The following is a 21,245-nucleotide window of genomic DNA, read 5'->3' on the forward strand; positions in this document are numbered from 1 at the left end:
TTGGAGCCCCATTCTTCGGGAGATGATTGTTATCGCAGAGTCCAACTTGGCAATACTTGACACTGTACACTCACTATTCGATGGCTTCTGGCGGGCTCGCCACCTGGAGAAGTTTGTGGAGAAGGTGCCAGTCTTAATCCCGACTCCGCCCCGAGCGTGGCACCGCATTGGACGAAGAGCATTCGGGTGGACCCTATGCTCTCGACTGGCTTTGGTACTCTGCTCCCATACACCTCCCTATCAGATTCCGCCTACCGTCAGTCCCCATCCTTTGGCCTGATAGCCAGAAGTTCTGCGGCCTTTGCAAGACAGTCAATAGAGGATGGAGTCAAGGAGTCTCGGGTGCTGATGCACCCCATCCTTGTTCCGGATATCGTTGATATGCTGACGAAGGCGGATGGACTGCTAACCCATCCTTAGTAGTGAGTCACGGGCACGAATTGGCGTTGTATCGTTGTATCAGACAGTCATTAATATCCGGGACCGTGAATGAAATAGAAAGCTCTTGTTCAGTTTAGTGAGAGATTTTTACGGTACAGTCTCACAATACAGTGCATCTCATCATTAAACCACCACAATGGTTCTTGACGGCTTCGCAAGAACGAATGGGACAGCAGAACCCGTTGTCAGCACCAGTGGAGTTGTGCTGCTTAACCAACCTCTGCACACGAAGCGCAAATTACGGTTGATCTGCATAGGCGCCGGTCTTTCAGGTATTGCAGCGGCATACAAGTACCAAAGGGATCTTGAGAATGTCGAAATCATCATCTACGAGAAGAACGACGACGTTGGGGGTACTTGGTACGAAAATCGATATCCCGGATGCGCTTGTGACATCCCAGCCCACGGTTATACGTATTCGTGGGAAGGAAATCCCAACTGGTCCCGATTGTGAGTATTGGAAAGCTATCTCCAGATGGGCTGAGCGTTTTCTGACCCTGAAACCCCCTAGCTACGTTGAACGTCCAGAGATCTTTGCCTATTACAAAAGTTGCGCGATAAAGTGGAACTGCATGAAGTACATCAAACTTCAACACCGTGTCGTCGAAGCTCGATGGTCCGAGTCCGAGAAGGGCTGGCACGTCAAGGTTGAGAACCAAGAGGGCACCGTGATCGAAGACTTCTGCCACGTGCTTCTCAACTGCAATGGAGTCCTCAAGTATGGAAAAGGTCCACCAACCCTCACTTTCTATGCGTGGCTAAGTGTTCCTTCACAGTAATTGGAAGTGGCCCGACATTCGAGGCTTGCATGACTTCAAAGGGAAACTCCTGCATTCTGCTCGATGGGACAGCGATTGGGACTACACTGGCAAAACCGTCGCCGTGATTGGGGCCGGATCATCTGGTATTCAAATCGTTCCCAAGATGCAGAAAGGTAAGCCTTAGCCCTACTATCAAGCTCAATCATTTTTCTGATTCGTCAACAGTGTGCAAGTCTGTCGTGAGCTTCAACAGGTCTCCTAACTGGATCACCCCGGAGTTCAGTCAGGGATTGGCCTCAGACGGGCGAGCTACGGTATATACCCGGGAAGAAATGGACAGATTCAAAACGGACAAGAAATACTTTCTGGAATATCGTAAAAAGGTGCAGAATTTCGGCAGCGCGACTTATCCTCTGTACTACAAGAATTCCGACATGCAGAAGCAGGTGTTTGCCAAATATGCAGAGTTGATGAGGCAACGCCTCAATGGCAACGAAGAGTTGTGTGAAAAACTGATCCCGAAATTTCATGTCGGTTGCAGAAGGTAAAATTCGAGAAAATGCTGCAGACGGCGCTGCGTTGTTTTACATGCTAAACCTCTGTCAGATTCACCCCAGGTGAGGGCTACCTCGAGTCGCTGCTGGAGCCCAATGTCACCGTCGTTACTTGTGAAATTGACAAGGTAACCGAGACCGGTATCGACCTCATCGACGGCAGGCACTTTGACCTGGATGCCATCGTCTGTGCCACGGGCTTCGATTGCTCGCATCGTCCTCCTTTCCCAATCATTGGTCGAAATGGTCGAAATCTGTCCGAATATTGGAAAGATGAACCCCTGCATTATCTTTCTGTTGCGGCGCCCGGATTTCCCAACTACTTCAGTAAGTCCTTGTCAGATTCTTGGAAGGAACTCAACCATGTGTCCTAACCGGGTAAATCTTTTTCTCGTAGTCACTGGCGGTCCCAACAGCCCCATTGCGAACGGCTCGTTGATCTCGGGAGTAGAGACTGAAATTGACTATGCATTCAAGTGTATAGTGAAGATGCAGACCGAGAATGTGTCCAGCATGGAACCCACGGAAGAGGCTATGCGAGACTTCATCGAGTACAGAAACGCAATCATGGAAGAAATGGTGTGGAGCAGTACATGTCGCAGTTGGTTAGTCTTGGCCGTCTCTGCTTTTGGATTTTCGAATGACCCTCTGCTGACACGGGCTGGTTTATAGGTTTAAAAACGGAAAAGTGGACGGTCCGGTCATTGGGCCGTCGGTAGGTTCGACCTGGCATTTCAACGAGGTTCTCAAGGAGCCTCGATACGAGGACTACCACTTGACTTACTGTACGCCGAACCGCTTCACGTATTTCGGGATGGGAAGAACTATAAGGGAGGTCGAAGGTGCCGACATGGCTACACATCTCACAGAACCAGGAGCGTAGATTTTCCTGAAGTCGATGTGAGTTGTATCAGAAGGGCCAAGTCTTGCTCTGGTTTTCGCAGAAGCGTATTCGGGGAACTGCAATGTACTGGAGTGGGAAGCAGACTATAGGAAAGCATAACAGTTTCTCGAACTGTGGAATTGCTAAGAACCTCGAGCTTGTAAGGTTCTCATGCGCCAACTCATATACTTTCGAACGAATGACATAGAACTACTGAGTAGCATGGGAAAAAAAGTACGTTAGCCAGGCCTAAAGAACGACCATCAGATTCGATGACTTCCTACAAAAGTGGGTTTTTGCGAGTCCAGGAAGGCTTAATCTCAGTCTATCAGCCCATGTCTGAATCAAGGTAGGTTCACGTAGCTCTCTCTCTCTCTCTCTCTCTATGATAAGGGAAGTTGGCCTTCCAACCTACACTTCTTGCCTCAGTTCACGCTATAGAATACTTCTCTTGTGCTCGAGGTGATAGAAATATTGATCAAGTACCTTAATGGTGTGATTGGAATTCATATCTACCTCATCCTCCTATATGGAGTTCTTGCTATAGCTACAGTTGTGGCTTGGCTGACAGACTAGGGCAAGGGCGGCAATTTAGCAACAAGGTCGTCGTAGACCGTTGAATCTTCCATGTCTGCTGGACGATTGATTTCTGCTTCATTACGGACCAAACGAGCAGCGGCATCGCTGCGTGGTTTGACAGTCGCTTCAAACTCCACAGGGCCAAACACAGGGAACGCTCCCGCTAGAGACGGAGGGTCAGCTCATCGGTCGTACAATCTGAGGGTCGGAGCGCTCTATATATTATAGATGACTTACAGTAACCCGGCTGGGGCGGCTTCTTTGGATTTCCCACGATGTCAAACGCCCACAACATACGGCTAATCACAATGTAGAGGCTTGCATCTGCCACATGCCTACCAGGGCACTCTCGACGACCCGCTCCGAAAGCGTAGTGTGTGCCCGCATGGTTCGCTTCGGGGGCTGCTCTGTTGTCCGAGGCGGGCAGATATCTTTCCGGGATCCACTCTTCGGGCCTCGCGAAGACGTTGGGGTCGTTGTGCACGGCGTAGATGTTGCTGTACACAATCGTACCGCCGGGAATGTCCTTCCCACGATACACGTCCGCTTCGCTCGTGGCGTGGATGAAAGCCAGCGGCGTGGCTGTGGCCCATCGGTGCGTCTCATTGATCGCGGCCTCGATGTACGGAAGATTCTTTCGGTCTTCCCAGCCTGGAAGGCGGTGTGGTCCCACAACTTGATCGATCTCCTCTTGTGCCTTTTTGATCGCGTCGGGGAAGAGGATAGCCGCCTTGAAAAAGAACTGAAGAGTGGTCGCGGTGGTGTCTGTCCCGGCTGCCATGGTCGTTCCAATCATATGGGGCGGTTCCGATTCATCAAATACCGAGCCCTCTTGCTCCAGGAGGCGGGCCAAGAAACAGTCGGGGGCGGTTCCGTTGCGAACCCTCTCCTTCATGACATTGTAGAAGACGAGGAAGAATTGCATGATCGAGGTTCGAAGGTCGACGGCGGATTTGCGCCACGGGGCCAGTGCGTCGGGGAGACAGTCGAGGAATGGGAGCCAGTCAACAAGCCAGGCCCCTGGTCGGATGGCCTTGAACATTTTCAACATTCTTTTGTTGATCTCTTGGGGGATCAACGTATCGGCAGAATCAAAGCGACATCCTAGGCTGATGGTATCACATAGGTAGTTAGTCAAATGGGTTCTCTCGCGAAGGAGCCTTGTCGGACACACTTACAGCAGGGAGAAAGTCACACTTGCCGAATATCTGGTTACTTCTCGCCAAAACCCAGTCGGCGCCTCGAGCAAATTCTTCAACGTTCGTCTGCTCTCGTATTCCTGGTAAGGGAGAAACATCTTTGCGTTTTGCATGTTGAGAAGCTCGTGGAACGCTTTCCTGTGTTTCTATATATGGCCGCGTTATGAATGGCAGACAAGCAAAAGCCGGCAGGGAATATCAGACTTACCCGCCACTGCTCTCCGTATGGGATCGCCACAATACGTGCGTCTTGCGTGATGATGCTCGCCTGGTTCGAAACCCTCGGTCTCGAAGAATACTTGTTTCCGCGTTTCACAAAAAGGTCGCTGATGGTCTGGGGGCTGTTAAGCACAACAACAGGCGCTCGACCAAGCATGTAGCAGTAAAAGTCTCCGTACTGACGAGACCATTCGGTGAGCTTGAGGTGCAGTAACGTGCCGTCGTTCATGGAGAACATGTTGCCCACCAGGGGAAGGCCCCGAGGCCCATCGGGTAGATTCAGAGATCGGTCTTTGAGAATCAACCAGGCGGTCAGCGCCACGAAGGCTCCAATGGTATAGATGGTAATCTTTGTGCTGCCCGTGTCCACAGGGGACGATACAGTGGTCGTCACGTTCGTCGCCATGTTGATCGGAATAGCTAATCTTTGTCCGTCTTGGACAAGAAATCTTGGAAGCCAGGGAAATCAGGATATATACACAAGAGGGTCGAATATGAACTCCAGGATATTTCACAATGGTCAACAATAGTAGCGAGGGGGGTCTTCAAATGAGCTCCTTTTGGGCTCAGAGTTCTCAAGGGGTGGGGGATGCCCTGGGACTTCTTATCTGGACCTTCCTTTTGGGTGCCTAATGAAGCCTAAAGGGTGGTGCCAAAACTTCTCGGACAATCAGGCGCTTCGGGCTTCGGACCTTGTAACCATTGCCCCGAACCCGTCGCCTATCACCAGGACCCACGTCCCCGGGTATTAGGCCCGCCGGCTTTTTGATGGATAGCAAGGACACCATATGCTGGCGATATACCACAATACACGCTTAGAATAGTGGGGGAAGCAAGGCCCTGCCATTACCGCGGCTTTCCTTAAAGTATGGCTACCGGCCCCTAACAGATCCTGTCCCGCGGCCAGAGGCTATCATAGTGAAGAGCTGAAGAAAGATGTCCGTCGCGAACAAAGTCATAATTGTGACCGGGGCGGGAAGTGGGATTGGAAGGGCCACGGCTCTCCTTCTGGGAGCAGAAAAGGCCAAAGTCGCGCTTTTCGATATCGACTCGAGCATATTCGATGTCGAGGCCGAAATAAAGGCCTCCGGAGGCTCAGCTCTCGCTATAAAAGTGGATGTAAGCTCTTCGGAAGAAGTCAACTCAGCTACCAAGGCTGTTGTAGATGCCTTTGGCCCAATCGATGGTACGTCAACCCAAATGGAGCACCAGGTACCGCTTCATTGTTCGGACAGCAGCTGATCAATCTGTTCAATCAAGGTGGTGCCAATCTAGCCGGTATCTCTGGGGGAGGAACAGTCAACCTGGAGCAGGAAACCGACGAGGACTGGGACAGAGTGATCCGGATTAATTTGGGGGGAGTTAAAAACGCTTTACGCGCCCAACTACAGCACAGGAATCCCAAAGGAGCTTCGATTGTCAATGCTTCTAGCATCGGAGCCAGGATTGGATCACCTGGCAACGCGGCCTACTCTGCCAGCAAGGCGGCAGTCAGTGGTCTGACCAAGTCTGTTGCAAGGGAGATGGGCCCTCATGGGGTTCGAGTCAATGCAATTGCACCGTAAGTACTTACTCGGTACTCGGTTACTTACCTGCCGCCAGTGGTGAGCATGGCATCTATCTAACTGCAGACCACAGTGGTATCACAGACACCCCTATGGTCGGCCGTGTTCCAGAGTCCATTCGTGACGAATGGAGAAAAGCCAACGTGCTCGGACGTCTAGCCGATCCTGTCGAAATGGCCAACGTTATACTCTTCCTACTCAGCGACAAGAGTTCTTTCATTACCTCGTCGGTATGCTATTTGGCTAGGCTCCACCGAGTATAGCGACAGGGGGAAGCTGACACACTTCAGGTCGTCGATATTGATGCAGGCCGCGTTTGACTCCATAGGTCATAGCCTCGACAACTGAACGACCCTGCAGCAGGGCCCACCGTCACCAATGACCCTTTTCACTCGCCGTGGGCGACTTTGGAATGTGCTGTTACATACAGTCGGATGGACCATTGTGATCCCGCAAACCGGACGTAAATATGCAGACTGCAAAGACTTCTTGGGCCGCACTGGTCCCTTCTCGGGTGACAAGTGTCAGTTCACAACATCCGCAGTCGTAGTGATCGTCATTAAAGACAGTAGTGGGGATGTCGAGAAATGTACAAGAATCACTCTGGTCAGTATTTACATATTTCAAAGATGGAGAGCGTGGATTAGTTTCAGCAATGGATCAAGTCGTTCACCGCCGCAAAATGGGTCAAGTGGCTCATCTTTCATACTAGCAGGCTCCCCGTCCCAGGTGAAGATGGTTGAAGGGGGAGGTAAAATTCGTGCATCAACATATTTACTATGTTTATAAAACTGCTCTCGAACGACAATACATTCATTCTATGGAACATGATGCGACCTGGCCCCTCTGGTGGGCGGTGGAGACAACATTCCCATTGCTATGACACGTTGAACGACGGCAGATGAAACGAAACAAGAACAATCAGTATACCAGCCGCGATCCTCCGTGAGAGCCGTTTGCAAAACCAACACGCACTTAGCAGCCTGTGACTTGGGCCAGCAACTGTCACTTCCACAGGTTGGGCGATTTGTTCTTAGAGATTGGTACGGGCTAGCCAAGACTAGTAGACATATCTGAATTGAGGGTTCTATATATTGGTTCCAAGTTAGCAAATCGCAAGTTACGGGCTGTGTATGAGAAGGAAGATGTTTTTTGCTATACGCATACCTTTTTATCAGTCACATCATCTTCGTAAGCGTGATCAAAGGCCTCGAGAATGCCGGCACGATCTCGCCGTTTGTTTTGCCAGACACAGACGAAACGGTAGAGTAGGTTTAGACCTGCTGATGCCGCGGCAGTTACAAGAACTGCGATGAAACCTGGAGCATACTCCGGAGCATCTTTAGGCTTGAACAAAAGAGGTGCCGTAAATTGGCCTAGAAGATAGGTCAGAGAGCAGTCGCAGCTGACATTAACTTAGCGTGGTTGAGACTCACCAAGACAGTAGCCGACATGAATAGCGCTTGAGCTTACAACTCGCTTGGTATACCCAGCCGAGTTGGCAATTGACAATCCCATAATGACACCCCATCCAGCACTGTATGCTGTCATCATGTACACCGCGAAGAGGAGGCCGCCTTTTGAATCCCGAGGGAGCTTCCACAAAAGCACCGAGGCCATGATAACAAAGAGCTCAGCGACAAAAATTGCAATTGTCCTCATGTTACGGAATTTGTAGCTTGTGTACGTCGCCCCGAGGATGAGTATGGCGCCAGCGGCTCCGGCAGGGATGTTTAGCAGTAGACTGTTGAGGGTGTTGAAGCCAAATCCAGAAATGATAATAGGCATAAATGTGTTGACCGGTCCTGAAGCAATCATGCTCAAGTATGCTTGAGCAAATATAAGCCAGAACTTCTCATCAAGAAACAGTTCCAGGACATGTTGGATTTTGAAGTGTGTGTTGCGCACTCCACTGTTGTTGGTTCGAAGGCGAGCAACGGCGATATATCTCTCACGCTCGTCGAAACCTTTGGCGCGAATCGGATCAGGTGGCATAAAGAAGTAGATGACAACAGACCATAGGACTGTGATTAGTCCGCCCACAATGTACATATATCTCCAAGGAGATAGCGAACCTTGGATATGACCAAGACCGTAGTTTACCAGAGGAGACACGAGCGTTATGAAGCCTGATGCAGCGTACCAAACACTTTTTGGGGGAGTAATCAGTAAGCGGTGGCTTCTTTTGGCAGGAGTAGCATGTATGATCACATCTTTAAGAACTTACCCCATCCTGAAGGATTGCTCGTTCTTTTTGTAGAATTGGCCCACCACGAGCATGAAGATTGGGCTCACTCCAGCTTCCAAGAAACCCAGAAAGAACCGCTGGACGTAGAACGTCTGCCAGCTGAAACACGCAGCTGTCAAGACGAAGCAGATGCCCCAGAGAAGGACCAGCCCGCCAGCAACTCTCTCGATGGGGAATCGCTGGGCTAATTGAGCAGCTGGATACGATCCGCCGACGAAGCCTAGATAGAAGATGGCCGATGACATAGAGTATCGATTCCCCGTCGTCAGGCCAAGATCAGTTCGAAGCCCGAAGAGTGCCTGTGAGAAAACGACGCAAGTGAGTGTCTCCTTCGTGGCAAGGACAATTCGTGGGAGAGCTTACCGCCTGCCCAATCATCGTCTTGTCGTAATATTGAAGACCATACGTAACGGCCAGAATTGGCAGCAGCCGCCTGTCGATCTTGATCCTGACCTTCTTTTCCTCCTGGGTGTCCCAAGCCGGGTTGCCTTGGTACGTGGCCAGCACCTTCATGGCCTCGTCATTGTGGAGGGTGTCGACCTCATATTTCTCTGACAAACTTCCGTGGCCAACGTCTTGACTCGGAGCTGCACTGCGCGCTTCGATGACATCCCGCCCTTTCTCGGCTTCGCTTCGGTCCATGATGGTAAGATGGTAAGATGGTCTTTACCTTCGCGCTGGGGCAGTTGAAGATGTAGACAAAAGAGCAGACAAACAAAGGTCACGCACATACGTTATAAGGGATAGAACCCTGTACGGAGAGACTGTTGTCCTCGAATATATATTATATGCGTTACACCGAGGCAGTGCTCGAACAGGACTAGTACGGTGAAGGGGAGCTCGACACTGTTCGGATCCTGATATCAAGTGATAAAATCAAAGCGAGCTTGAGAAGCTCCAGCTCTCTCTCAGCACGCACCCACTGCTACAAGATAGTCAGCTTCATGGAGAGTGGGGAGTTTGTTTCTGTGATGTATGCCCTTCAGCAGATAGCCCAAAACTCTCGGTTATCTTATGAGATTGTCGAACCGTCACTGACACGCAACGAGGTGTGGAAACCCAAGGGAAATCTGGGGAACTTCTACAACCGTGGAGTACTATCAATCACTCAGACTTATCTCAAGATAAGGCAATTCCTAATTAGCTGACACGGGGCCGCCAAGTGGAGAACACCACTGACATACTAGTTACTTCACCAATCAGAATAGATGGTCGGCGCGGAACCGGGAATAACGACTTGGCAGACAGTATAGAAAACTGATGAGACTATGCGTCGACGGGCCTGCCGTATCATCTTGACTGGATTTGCACTCGACAGACGGCAGTCTGAGTTCTTCGTGCCGAAGCCAAGTGATCACTATACGAAAGCTATCTTCCTCCACTGTTGCGTCTGCCAATCTCGACTGCTCTAGATCGCAGAAGGGTGGACTGTAATCATCATATCTGAACGGTAAATCCACTGAGCGTAATTGGTTGCAACGACAATCAGTACTCCTCCGGAGGGCTTTTGGATCACAGCCGCACGATAGAAAAACCCCGACCGGTCATTGCGATGTTCGAGCTCAAAAGCCGACGAATTCTCCCGAAAGCATGGGATCGTTGATCAGTCTATCGACATGCGTTTACAATCAATCCACAGCGTGTTTACTGCCATGGCACTGCTCAGCCCGCAACAGCTCAAAGTCCTAGCCACGAACTTGGAAAGAAAAGAAACGGATTTGTCAAGAGCTTGGAGTCAAACAATGTGTGGGCCAAGCGTAAGCATTACGCGCTCGAGTCTCGCAGCTCGCCTTTTCTGCCCAGAGAGGGTTACTGACAGACCCTTGTACCGACAGACTCATCGTAAAGCTCGTTATTGATATCCCCCATTGAAACTCCTCCGCTGTTGCATTGAGATGCTCAAGGCGAAGTGATTTCCATCTCCCGCAGAACGAGATCGGAAGCAGTAGCGTTGACGTAATTCTGTGGACTGCGTTAGTATCTCTGCAGTACTTCTGAAGCTGTGAGAGCTTGATTGTCACTTGCAAGTCAGAGTCGACGCTGGCTCGGCGAGTAACTTGACGTTTCACTGTACACAATATATTAGCTAACACAGCATAGCGACTGGATGGGGAACTAAACCGATAGGAATGGCTTGGGCTGGAGAGTGCCTCTCTAACTCTGGGAGGCTGAAGGTGAGTCGCTCTGCCACTCATATCAAACTGACCGAAATTAATAACAACAGCATCCCTCTCTGCAACCACAACCACCACTGGAGAGCACCGTGGAAGAATGGTGACTACCGTCTTCGTCATCATCACCAGAACTGATGATGCCCCTTGGTGGCTCAAAGTCTGAGTCACTTTTACAACTTAACAAGGGCGTGTCGTCGTCGCTATCGCTATCGCCGCCACCAACGAAGAGAAAGAAGACGATGAAGTTCAATATATATCTACACCAACAAAATCGACGATGACAAGAATAATTACTCCTCCACCACGCCCCACACGACCAACACTCGCCCGTCATTCTCTTCGGTTCGCAGCCACTCCGGTGATGAAGATGCCCCTTCTGTTTGTCTCTGTGGAAGCAGAGAAGACGAATGGGCGCGCCAGCCGCAAGAATAAAAATTCCACGATCCTCTCAGATATGGGTGAGAGGTCCTCCGACGAGGACTAGTCCATATACCTCCCGTTCAAGTCTATTATAGTAACGCTAGAAGGATAATTTCGCACTTTGAGATAGCCGTTGAATGCTGGTCTGCAATTCACTAGAAGTGGTGGGCCCGTCCCGCGTAATACGTTGAAACAAGTTCCTGCTCGAGGGGCTGGCGGAGGTAGTCGAGAGGGAACAACTCATTCATCTCATCTTTGGTTCTCGGAGGAAGTGGGAGATATAAATTACTCGTAGTTATTGACGGAGTCACATGGCAAATTTAAAAGCTCGGGAAGAAAACTGGGAAGTAAGATGAATTTTGGACATTTCTGAAGTTAGAACCGGATCACTAAAATCTCCGTATACAGTTTAGCTCATGATTATCTGAATACATAATCGACACATGGAGACTAACAAAGTATATGAAACCCTCCCGAGAAAGGATTTGACGCCCTTTTTCCGCATCAACCAGACTCTCCGATTCCTGTATTCTACCCGCAAGCCACCAGCGACTTCTGCCATCATCGATAAGAAGAATGGATCGTCAGAATGCAGAAAATGGCGACATTGTTGACGCAAGCTAAAGAATGTGACAGAGGAGGCTCAGACGAAAGGAGCATTTAATCTCTGGACATATGAACGACCTAAGCACAGCTGCAGCTACGCCGCTTGTGAGCCAGCGCGGCAAAACGACACCCCAGGTTTAAATATTTATAACGGTCAGAACAACCAGCCTGCAGATCTAGCTACCTCGCTCGGAAACATTGACATGGCAGCATCCGAAATCCTCCCAAACATTTTCGTGTATGAGTTTTGCCTTGGGTTGCTAGCAGGCGACCTGAATGTTTTTGGGCCTCAGGTGCGCCTCAACGGACGGGCTGTAGTGGCCTTGGACTTCGCATAAACCCCAGTCACAAATATCCTAAGATACCACCAGCCTCTCTGCTTGAGAACCAACGACGACAACGATAAGTCTTTCGAGGGACAAGTATGGACTCAGAACCGAGGTCTTTCTGGTGGCGCGCAGAGGCGAAAACCACCTTGCAAACAGAGTGTCAATAACTCTTCATATCTATACGAAAATGGGTTGTTAGTGGAATGTAACAGGTAAAACGCACACAGAGGTGAGTAAAACGCACACACTCGGGTAGCCTCCCCAATCGGGAACAATTTTCACTTGCACAGCCCTAAGACACAGCCACTCACGCCTATAATTTAGGCAACTCCCACCTAGAATTTAGGTCACTTTAAGTACATTTATGATTAAGGTCACTCACACCTATAATTTAGACAACTCACTGTGGTTGTGATGATTTCACAGTGATGCTATGATTGTCTCTACACCAGACGTCTATCTGTACTCTAGGTAAGGAATACGCACCCAGTAGGCATGAATCGCGAAGTTAGGGGTGCCTAGAATGGACGCTACCCAAATGGTGGTGTGTGCGTTTTACCTGTTACCTTAGGAGAACCTTTGAAGCCAGATGTGGAATGAATGAATGTATTGACAAACAATGGTGTGCTTAAATAAACGTGTGCAGGGATCACGGCCCTCGTCGTATACATTGCTGTCACGTGTCCGCCATTGCCGCCAACCAAGTCAGTAGCCAGCGCTAACCATTTACGGAGATCACGTTCAGATAAGATAAGAGAAAAGAAATTTGGGAGGGCAGAGAGAATTAATTCCTCTGCGCTACACATTTCACACGCCGTACATCCCTCCTCCCTCAGACCCTCCAAGAACGCGACCCCCACCATGTCCAAAAGAACGGTAGACGACCAGGGAACCCTGGAATCTCTCAAAGCGGGTCAGCGGCCCGAAGCAGATGCCAATGGCGAGCCAGCTCTGGACTTTGAGGATGAATTCGAAGATGAATTCGAATCGGAGGACGAAATCATGGAAGCCGGTGTGGATGGTCGGCCAGATGCAGAAAGAGAAGCAGAACAGTCGCAAGATGCCATGGATGTGGACACAACCGAGGAGACCTTCATACCAGGCCGGTCAATATTGCAGCCAGGAATGACTTTGAGCCCCGACCCTTCCACCTACGAAATGCTTCATACCCTGTCCACGACCTGGCCTTGTCTATCCTTTGATGTCGTAAAGGACAACCTGGGAGATCAAAGGAAGCAATATCCACGAACAGTATACGCAGTTGCAGGCACACAAGCCGAGTCTTCAAGAGCCAAGGAGAACGAGTTATACATACTGAGATTGAGCAGTCTGGCAAAGATGGACAGAGGAAACGCATCGGATTCTGAAGATGACGACGACGATTCGGATGACGAGGTCACCTCAGATCCAGTGCTTGAGTCGCGATCCATTCCTCTACCTAGCACAACCAACAGGATACGAAGTTTTCAGCCTGCGAACGAATCCCCCGACCTGACTCAGATGCCACAGACGCTTACAGCGACGTCACTCGAGAATGGCCAGATTCTGATACACGACATCACACCATACTTGCAGTCTCTGTCGAATCCAGGCTCGACGATCGCCCCAAATGCATCCAAACCTCTCAGTACCCTACGCATGCACAAGACAGAAGGCTATGCTCTCGACTGGGCACCGAGCTCTTTACATCCCAATGGGCGACTTTTGACCGGTGACAACGCGGGAAAGATCTTCAGCACGCAGCGGACCCAGGGCGGTGGTTGGGCCACCGACGACCGCCCATTCGTAGGACATGCAGGTTCAGTCGAGGAACTCCAATGGTCGCCAAACGAGAAATTCGTCTTCGCGTCCGCCAGTTCGGACGGCACAGTCAAAGTCTGGGATGCCCGGAGTAAGAGTCGAAAACCCGCTGTAGATGTCAAGATCAGCAATACCGACGTCAACGTCATGTCTTGGTCACGACAGACTTTTCATTTACTTGCTACAGGCGCTGATGACGGTCAGTGGGCCGTTTGGGATCTGAGGCAGTGGAAACCGCAGTCATCTGGAAGCCCACAGCTCAAGCCGAGCCCTGTGGCCGATTTCAACTTCCACAAGAAGCCAATTACTTCAATCGAATGGCACCCCACGGACGACAGCGTGGTTGCGGTGGCCTGTGCAGACAACACGGCGACTTTGTGGGACCTTGCTGTTGAACTGGATGACGAGGAATACGGCAGAGAGGCAGGGTTAGGACTGGGAGAAGGCGCCGAAAAGGTGCCTCCTCAGTTGCTCTTTATCCATCATGTCGAAGATGGGAAAGAACTCCACTGGCACCCGCAAATGCCTGGCACGGTTATGGTCACCGGAGGAAGTGGTCTTGGAGTGTTCAAGACAATCAGCGTATGAGGAAGAAATGAGCATTCAAGGGTGAGAGTGTGAGGGTGTAGGCAGATCCCGTGCTCTCCTGTGATGCGAGCCAGACGAATGACGAATGATCTCTCTTTTGGGAATTGTGCTTATTGTTTTCGCTTCCACTTATGCTCGCCAGGCTGCTGGGTCCAAATCGCGACGAGCTTGGACTACCAGCGCTACGAACTCCGTCTTTCGTGAAGCAAATGCGAGGCGAGGCGAGTCGAGGTATTAGTTCAAACCCTTGCCTCGAGCTAAATGCACCACTCGGCGTGACTTGGCCCGTGTGATGATCTGGGCCTAATGAGGCTCGGAACCCCGACGGTACGATTTATAATATCGCAGTTCGATCAACGCAACCAGGAACATGCCCACGATTCGGCAACGTTGTCTACTTTACCCGCAGAACGCGAGCTGCAGCAACAGGGGCGAGATCTTCTCCGATCGCATTGGTCCGTTATACAAAACCTAGGCTCTCAGAAATATATACGACATCGTACCGCGTATACCAGATTACATAATGTGCCACCGGCTCCTCAACAGTATGCCTACATGCGAGATATAAATAATACTTAAACCCACAAAGTCGTGGTAATAGTGTTGGGTGATCCACGACAATTGATTCCCACAGTAGGTGTACAAAATGTCCGACAACCATATATTCCCACACAAACCTTCCATCAAAGTGTCTCCATTCACAGTCAAAGTGCCCGAAGCCGACCTCAAGGCCTTTTATGACCTCTTGCGCCTATCTAAACTTGGCCCAAGGACGTACGAGAACACCGGTGCGAATGGCAGGTTTGGCGTGACTTACGACTGGATGTCCAAGACGAGGGACCACTGGCAGAATACGTTCGACTGGTAAGTGAAACCTGGGCTGCTGTTTGACGACCAGACTTCAATCGATCCGAGTTCGAGCTGAAAATATTCCTGGACAGGCGTTCGGTCGAGTCGCGCATCAATTCCTTCCCGAACTTCATCGCACAGATTCCCGACGATGATGGCTCTGTACACCAAATCCATTTTGCTGGGCTCTTTTCACAGAAAGCTGGGGCCACTCCCCTCATGTTCCTTCATGGATGGCCAGGTACGTTTCGAAGACGCCAGGAAACCAGTGTCAACCCAATCATGCCAACCTGGGGGGAACGATAGGAAATTTCATGGAGTTTCTCGGCATCTTGTCCCTTCTTCGCGAACGATATGCTCCCGATGAGCTCCCCTACCACGTCATTGTGCCTTCCCTCCCGGGATACGCCTTCTCGTCGACTCCGCCGGTGGACAGAGACTGGACTCTGGAAGATTCAGCCCGACTCCTGCACAAGCTCATGTGTGGACTCGGTTTCGAGGGAGGCTATGTTCTCCAAGGTGGAGACATAGGGAGCTATACTGCAAGGATCATGTGTGCCTTGTACGACTCATGCAAAGGTTCGTGTAGCCTGGATCAAGGTCCCGTTTCGGAAGTATCAAACTTACTGACCCAGGCCTCAACAGCGCTACATCGTAAGACACTCCTCCCCTCTTTAGCTGAACGCAAATTTCCCGACAGTGAAAGCGCCCTGTTTCCCGGGTGCAAAATTCTAACAGTAGGCAGTCAACTTTTGTATAGTCAAGCACCCAGACCCAGCCATCCACGGCAATCTCCCGCTTGAAGAGTTTGAAAAGAGAGGTCTCGAAACGGGGGATCAATTCGCCAAATTTGGCTCCGCGTACGCTCTTGAGCATGCCACACGCACCGCAACAATCGGCTTCACTCTGTCCTCCAGCCCGCTGGCTCTCCTCGCGTGGTAAGTCTACACTCACCCGCAGCCCTGCACTCGTCCACCGATCTTAGGTATCCAAACCTCCTCGAGGCTGCTCGGGAGACGCATTCCTAATTCGACCACTATCGACAGGATCGGAGAAAAGTTCCTTACTTGGACCGACACAACTCCATCGATAGACGACATCCTCGCGTCCGCCACGCTGTACTGGCTCACCGACACGTTTCCACGATGTCTCTACCCTTACCGCCAGGAAGTCGTCCACGCCCCTGTGAAATGGGACGACGAAGCATACGCACAGGTCTACAACAAGGGGCCTGATCGCTATATGAACCACGCGAACCCAGAATACTACTGTCGCAAGCCCATGGGGTTCTCCTGGTTTCCGAAAGAGATCGCTCCGACTCCGAGAAGTTGGGCTGCCACCACGGGGAACTTGGTCTGGTTCAGAAACCACGACAAGGTAAGTAAGCTGTGCACAGGGCATGACTATTATCCCGTTGCCCGTCAGCTGTAGTCACTGGCCTCGGGTGGGTCACGGCAAGTGCGATTGATTGTGGTGCCGACGAGGGTGTCAAGCAAAGGTTGACTGACATTGCATTTGTGATTCTTAGGGCGGTCACTTTGCTGCCATGGAGCAGCCGGAGACTCTTCTGCAGGACGTGGACGATTTCATCAAGCAGGTCTGGTAGTGAATAGGCAGGCATGCTTGGAGGGCAGGGTACAGTGTCCGAAAGACATTGGTGCTTCCACATCCATAAGTATCAGTGGAGATTCTTGAAGTCCATTGGAAATGTGAATTCCGATCCAGGGGAAATAAGGACTCGCGACCCGAGTTGTACAGCTTGCTACGGAGATCGATCTGCCAGGTGTGCCTAGCTAGATATCTGTGACGGGAAGCAGGGACAGATTGGTCCTTCATCAATGGGAGATTGCATCAAACCTTTACTTGGAGATTGCGCAACCACCCTGTCGTGTAGGTAAAAGCCATGTTGGCGAGTTGCACTTTTGGTCGTCAACTACCGGGTGAATAACGGCAGTTATGTATCAACAAAGGCATCCGAGATGTCAGGTGCATATCTTCTCCACACACATATCTCCAGCTAGCTAACTAACGAACCAAGTGTGCCGCCAGCACATTATGGTATGACTGGCCTTAGGCATCTAAAAGAAAGTGACTTGATCCTTTTAGCTGTATCCAAGTCAAAATTGCTTCCCAGTGGATAATCCATCCATATCCCCAAACTTGATCGATCCTTGTTGTGTGGTTGGGAGCTCAAAGCGCCAGAACCAATGCCAGAATGCGAAATGCGAAATGCGAAATGTCAAACCAAAAAAGAGGGCCACGGCCTAACTATATAGGCAGGTCGGCTAGTTGGCGTAGAGCTTCCAACCCACCAAGCGCATAGGCTGGAGGAGCGCGGAACTCATCACATCATGTCATGATATCCTCCATTCCCCCCCCAGGTTCTTTCACCACGCGCCCTATTGTAACCCCAATCTCTCAACGGCACTGGCTGTACTCGATAGAGGGACTTGTGGAATCCTGTACAAGACCGCCAACTACGGTACATACATACTGCTACCAGTGCCAAGTGCCAGTCCCAAGTGCCACTGCCCGTCGTGACCGCTGTACAGACAGCCAGACGGACAGACAGACTCTTTATGTGAATGGCGGCAAAACAGGACAGCTGCCCGAGCGAGCAAGACCTGCTTCCGATGCCCTAACAGCCTTGGCCTGGGCCTTTCTCGACCCATTCTGGACGGTGGTCAGAGGGACCTCGTTGCCTGGCTGGGCTCGGGAGAAGAGATCACGTCGCAACACAAGGTCGTATGTCCGGGTAGGAGGCAGAGGTTCGTCCAGCGGACGGAGAAAGTCCGGAATGCGAAATCTAAACCGGGTTCTAGTTCCTGGTTTGCTTTGCGTCGCGTGTTCCTCGTCAGTGGTTCCGGCGACTTCACTTCCAAGGCGGGATGCGGAGGGAGCAGGTGTTGGCGATAATGACGATGACGACCCCTCGTTCTCCCGATGTCTCGACGAGCAACGCGTGGTAGCAGTTGACGAGGACAAAGTCGGTTGTGACGCGATCGACCACCGTCGCTTGGTCCAGCGCCTCGTCGACGTTGTCGTTGGCGTTCTCACACCAAGAACCGCTGCGCCACGACCAGATCCTCCTGTCTCATCATCGGCAGAGGGTGTTTGCGAGGACGATGACGGCGAAGACGACGGTCGAGAGGGCCCACCGTCGTTGAACTGCCGTGAGATGCTCTCCACGAAGGCCGTAGGACTTGGATGAGGTTCGGAGATTGGCTCCCCAGACGACAAACGGGAACCTGAGACAGCGTTGCCGACTTCTGGTCCGCTTATGCGCGTTACCAGCCGCGGGATGTGACTCCGGTCGGGAGCCAAGTCGAGCTCCAGAGACTCAGAGATGGTTATCTCGGTGCGTACGAAGATCCGTTTGTCGGAGATACTGTGAGCTGCTGCGGCATCCACGAGGTCGGTTTCGGTCTCGATCTCGGCCTCGGATCTTTGGCTCTCCCCGGGTCGACTGTAAAGGCTATGGCTACGTTTGACCAATCTTTGTCGCCTCACCTTTGAATGTATTGACGATGGCAATGGCGATGACGAATCTAGGGGTGCTACTGCTGGTGTCGCCCTGTCCACTGTCGACTGATCCGCCGGATCATCACTGGCGTGGTGATGAGCAGCAGCGGTGTTATTGCGCCTAGGACGCTTCGCTTGCAATCTCCTCGCCAATCTTAGTCGGAGCTGCGATGACGGCAGTGAAAACCGCGGTGCATCGTAATATGCCATCGCACGGGGCACGTCCTGGAGTTTGTCAACGAGGTCGCCGCTGTCTGAGCCTTCCGGGGCTCCTCGGACAGGAGAGTCTGCTGATATTTCAAAAACCGGCATGCTTCTTGATGCTTCGGAAACACGCAGAGATGAGAAGTTGATGGCTCATATGAGTGAAGGCTGCCACTGGAAGGTACTTAGTTATATACTCGGACGAGGATAAAGTGAGTGGGATATTGTGGTCGTGTCGCATTCTCGCATTCTCACAATGAGGCCTGTGGTCTCCGTATATGCAGTTATGTTTGGTATGATCAAGCGTATGGATCCGAAATGGCAACGTAAGCTGTTGGTGTTGGTTGCTAGGTGACACCACTTCAGTTGCTGTAAGTGAGTGAGTGAGTGAGCGAGTGAAGGAAGAGTGAGAGTGAATCGTGGTTTAGATGAATGTCATGATGAACCGTTCCGCAACAACAATCAGTGGGAAGGGTGGGAAACCAATGAATCCAAGTGACTGTAACATCAATCAGCCTGTAACTCTGGCATATCAGTGAATTTAAGGTGTGTCCTGAATCAAAGGGGAAGTATTGAGAGCCTGGACTCATTGATCGAAAGATTGATAAAATTTCGAACCTCTATGGCCGGTTTTTCTAGCTACTTTTGTGCGCTGCACGAACTTACCAGCTCGGAGCGGCCTCTGTTGGTATCAACCATGTCTGATGCGAGACAGAACGGATTGCGCCTATCTCGACCGTCCAAAGTTAGCTGGCGGAGAGGGCTTGTTGTCAAGGATCTCTTCAATCTCCTGCATGGTCTTGTCGTCGAGCTTCTCCAACAGCTTGATGGCCTTGCAGTTGTCGATGATCTGTTCCACCTTTGTCGCACCCAGGATGACAGTGCTGACGTTCTCGTTCTTTGCGGCCCACGCGAGCGCGAGTTGCGACATGTTCCCACCCAGACGCTCGGCAATCTTGGTGAGTTTCTTGACCTTCTCGATCTTGGCCTGGCCCTCGGGTTTCTGGAGGGCCTCGATCGTGCTGCCGAAGAAGTCTTTGTGGTTATCAAATCGCGATCCCTTGGGAATGCCGTCATTGTACTTGCCGGTCAAGAGACCAGAAGCAAGCGGAGACCAGATGGTCGTACCATACTTGTACTCTTTGAACAGTGGGGCGTATTCGACCTCGAAGCGCTCACGATGGAAGGCGTTGTACTGTGGCTGTTCGGCAATCGGAGCAATCAGATTGTACTTCTCCGCGATGAGGGTGGCCTCGGTGATCTGGGCCGCCGACCACTCAGAGGTTCCCCAGTAGTACGCGAGGTTGAGGTTGCAGATGACCTGGGTGAAGCCTTCGACGATCTCCTTCATCGGCGTGGCGTAATCCGGACGATGAGCCAGGACAATGTCGACATAGGGTTGTTGGAGACGCTCTAGGGACGACTTGAGCCCTTCGACAACGTGCTTCCGGGAAAGACCACGAGTGTTGGGCTCCTTGCGACCAGTGCCGAAGAAGATCTTGGTGGACAGGACGTATTCATCACGAGGCCAGTTGAGCTCCTTCAGCGCGTTGCCCATTTCAATCTCGGACTGGCCATTGGCGTAGACCTGAAGGTGGTGTCAGCAAGAGCATTCTGTGATGAGTGACGGATTGTCCTCGGCATGTGGCTTCTCTACTAACCTCAGCAGTGTCGAAGAAGTTGATGCCATGGTCCCAGGCGGTTTGCATGCATCTGTATTGAGAAAAGTGTTAAGCGAGTCATCTCACCAACGACATGAAGGCGACTCACTCCTTCACGATGTTTCCCTTCTGAGTCCCTCCGTAGGTCAACCAACCACCTATTCCAGACGGTCAACGAGGTTTTCCATTATTAAGCAGAGGCCGATCCGAGCTTACCGAGCGAGAGAACAGACACTTTCAAACCAGTTGGACCTAGGTGTCGAAAGACCTGGAGCATGCAGGGTTAGTGAGTACCGTCGGGCGTTTCCTTGCTCCTCGGTGTTCGCTCACCATGTCCTTGGGGTCGAAAGCGGATCGAACAGCCATGTTGTCTGAAATAATTCTACGGGAAGCAGATCGAAGTCTTGTGGTGCGAGAGAGCGAGTTGTAGATGGTCCTCCTAGGTATGAGCAATGATTGCATCAATTGTAGAAAAGATCGAGAGCTGAAATGTGCAGAAGCAGCGAGAAACTGTACTAGGTTGCTGGCATTTTAGATCATATGGAGGGGCAGCGGTGGTCAAGAGGGCGAATGACGTGCTCATTGAGGAAGGAGAATTAGATCAATGATGATGAGGTGGAGGGGCCATTGCAAGCCGCTTGTT

At 51.2% G+C, this 21,245-nt stretch overlaps 8 protein-coding genes across 8 annotated transcripts; 4 read left to right on the plus strand and 4 right to left on the minus strand.

The window, feature by feature from the left end:
- Positions 1 to 577: 577 nt before the first annotated feature.
- On the plus strand, positions 578 to 2,639 carry PV08_09513 (uncharacterized protein; the record flags this gene model as incomplete). Its single annotated transcript, XM_016383830.1, has 7 exons — positions 578 to 891; positions 953 to 1,159; positions 1,218 to 1,375; positions 1,428 to 1,746; positions 1,809 to 2,083; positions 2,154 to 2,361; positions 2,429 to 2,639. 7 exons carry the CDS (start codon positions 578 to 580, stop codon positions 2,637 to 2,639), a joined length of 1,692 nt encoding a protein of 563 aa, XP_016232453.1.
- A 572-nt stretch (positions 2,640 to 3,211) lies between these two features.
- PV08_09514 (uncharacterized protein) lies at positions 3,212 to 5,042 on the minus strand (the record flags this gene model as incomplete). The annotated part of the gene is made up of 4 exons (XM_016383831.1): positions 3,212 to 3,381; positions 3,456 to 4,327; positions 4,397 to 4,563; positions 4,626 to 5,042. The coding sequence occupies 4 exons, from the start codon at positions 5,040 to 5,042 to the stop codon at positions 3,212 to 3,214; spliced, it is 1,626 nt and encodes a 541-aa protein (XP_016232454.1).
- Positions 5,043 to 5,572: 530 nt separating this feature from the next.
- On the plus strand, positions 5,573 to 6,464 carry PV08_09515 (uncharacterized protein; the record flags this gene model as incomplete). The annotated part of the gene is made up of 3 exons (XM_016383832.1): positions 5,573 to 5,822; positions 5,897 to 6,197; positions 6,275 to 6,464. 3 exons carry the CDS (start codon positions 5,573 to 5,575, stop codon positions 6,462 to 6,464), a joined length of 741 nt encoding a protein of 246 aa, XP_016232455.1.
- An 892-nt stretch (positions 6,465 to 7,356) lies between these two features.
- PV08_09516 (uncharacterized protein) lies at positions 7,357 to 9,091 on the minus strand (the record flags this gene model as incomplete). Its single annotated transcript, XM_016383833.1, has 4 exons — positions 7,357 to 7,577; positions 7,638 to 8,350; positions 8,429 to 8,748; positions 8,813 to 9,091. The coding sequence occupies 4 exons, from the start codon at positions 9,089 to 9,091 to the stop codon at positions 7,357 to 7,359; spliced, it is 1,533 nt and encodes a 510-aa protein (XP_016232456.1).
- A 3,748-nt stretch (positions 9,092 to 12,839) lies between these two features.
- Positions 12,840 to 14,366, plus strand: PV08_09517 (uncharacterized protein; the record flags this gene model as incomplete). The annotated part of the gene is made up of 1 exon (XM_016383834.1): positions 12,840 to 14,366. The coding sequence occupies one exon, from the start codon at positions 12,840 to 12,842 to the stop codon at positions 14,364 to 14,366; it is 1,527 nt and encodes a 508-aa protein (XP_016232457.1).
- A 646-nt stretch (positions 14,367 to 15,012) lies between these two features.
- PV08_09518 (uncharacterized protein) lies at positions 15,013 to 16,821 on the plus strand (the record flags this gene model as incomplete). The annotated part of the gene is made up of 6 exons (XM_016383835.1): positions 15,013 to 15,230; positions 15,308 to 15,456; positions 15,522 to 15,800; positions 15,961 to 16,153; positions 16,262 to 16,592; positions 16,744 to 16,821. 6 exons carry the CDS (start codon positions 15,013 to 15,015, stop codon positions 16,819 to 16,821), a joined length of 1,248 nt encoding a protein of 415 aa, XP_016232458.1.
- Positions 16,822 to 17,792: 971 nt separating this feature from the next.
- Positions 17,793 to 19,049, minus strand: PV08_09519 (uncharacterized protein; the record flags this gene model as incomplete). The annotated part of the gene is made up of 1 exon (XM_016383836.1): positions 17,793 to 19,049. The coding sequence occupies one exon, from the start codon at positions 19,047 to 19,049 to the stop codon at positions 17,793 to 17,795; it is 1,257 nt and encodes a 418-aa protein (XP_016232459.1).
- Positions 19,050 to 19,668: 619 nt separating this feature from the next.
- PV08_09520 (uncharacterized protein) lies at positions 19,669 to 20,968 on the minus strand (the record flags this gene model as incomplete). The annotated part of the gene is made up of 5 exons (XM_016383837.1): positions 19,669 to 20,529; positions 20,603 to 20,654; positions 20,712 to 20,760; positions 20,819 to 20,870; positions 20,933 to 20,968. The coding sequence occupies 5 exons, from the start codon at positions 20,966 to 20,968 to the stop codon at positions 19,669 to 19,671; spliced, it is 1,050 nt and encodes a 349-aa protein (XP_016232460.1).
- Positions 20,969 to 21,245: the final 277 nt, after the last annotated feature.

This window comes from Exophiala spinifera (genome assembly GCF_000836115.1).
Source record: "Exophiala spinifera strain CBS 89968 unplaced genomic scaffold supercont1.7, whole genome shotgun sequence".
Lineage (NCBI taxonomy): Eukaryota > Fungi > Ascomycota > Eurotiomycetes > Chaetothyriales > Herpotrichiellaceae > Exophiala > Exophiala spinifera.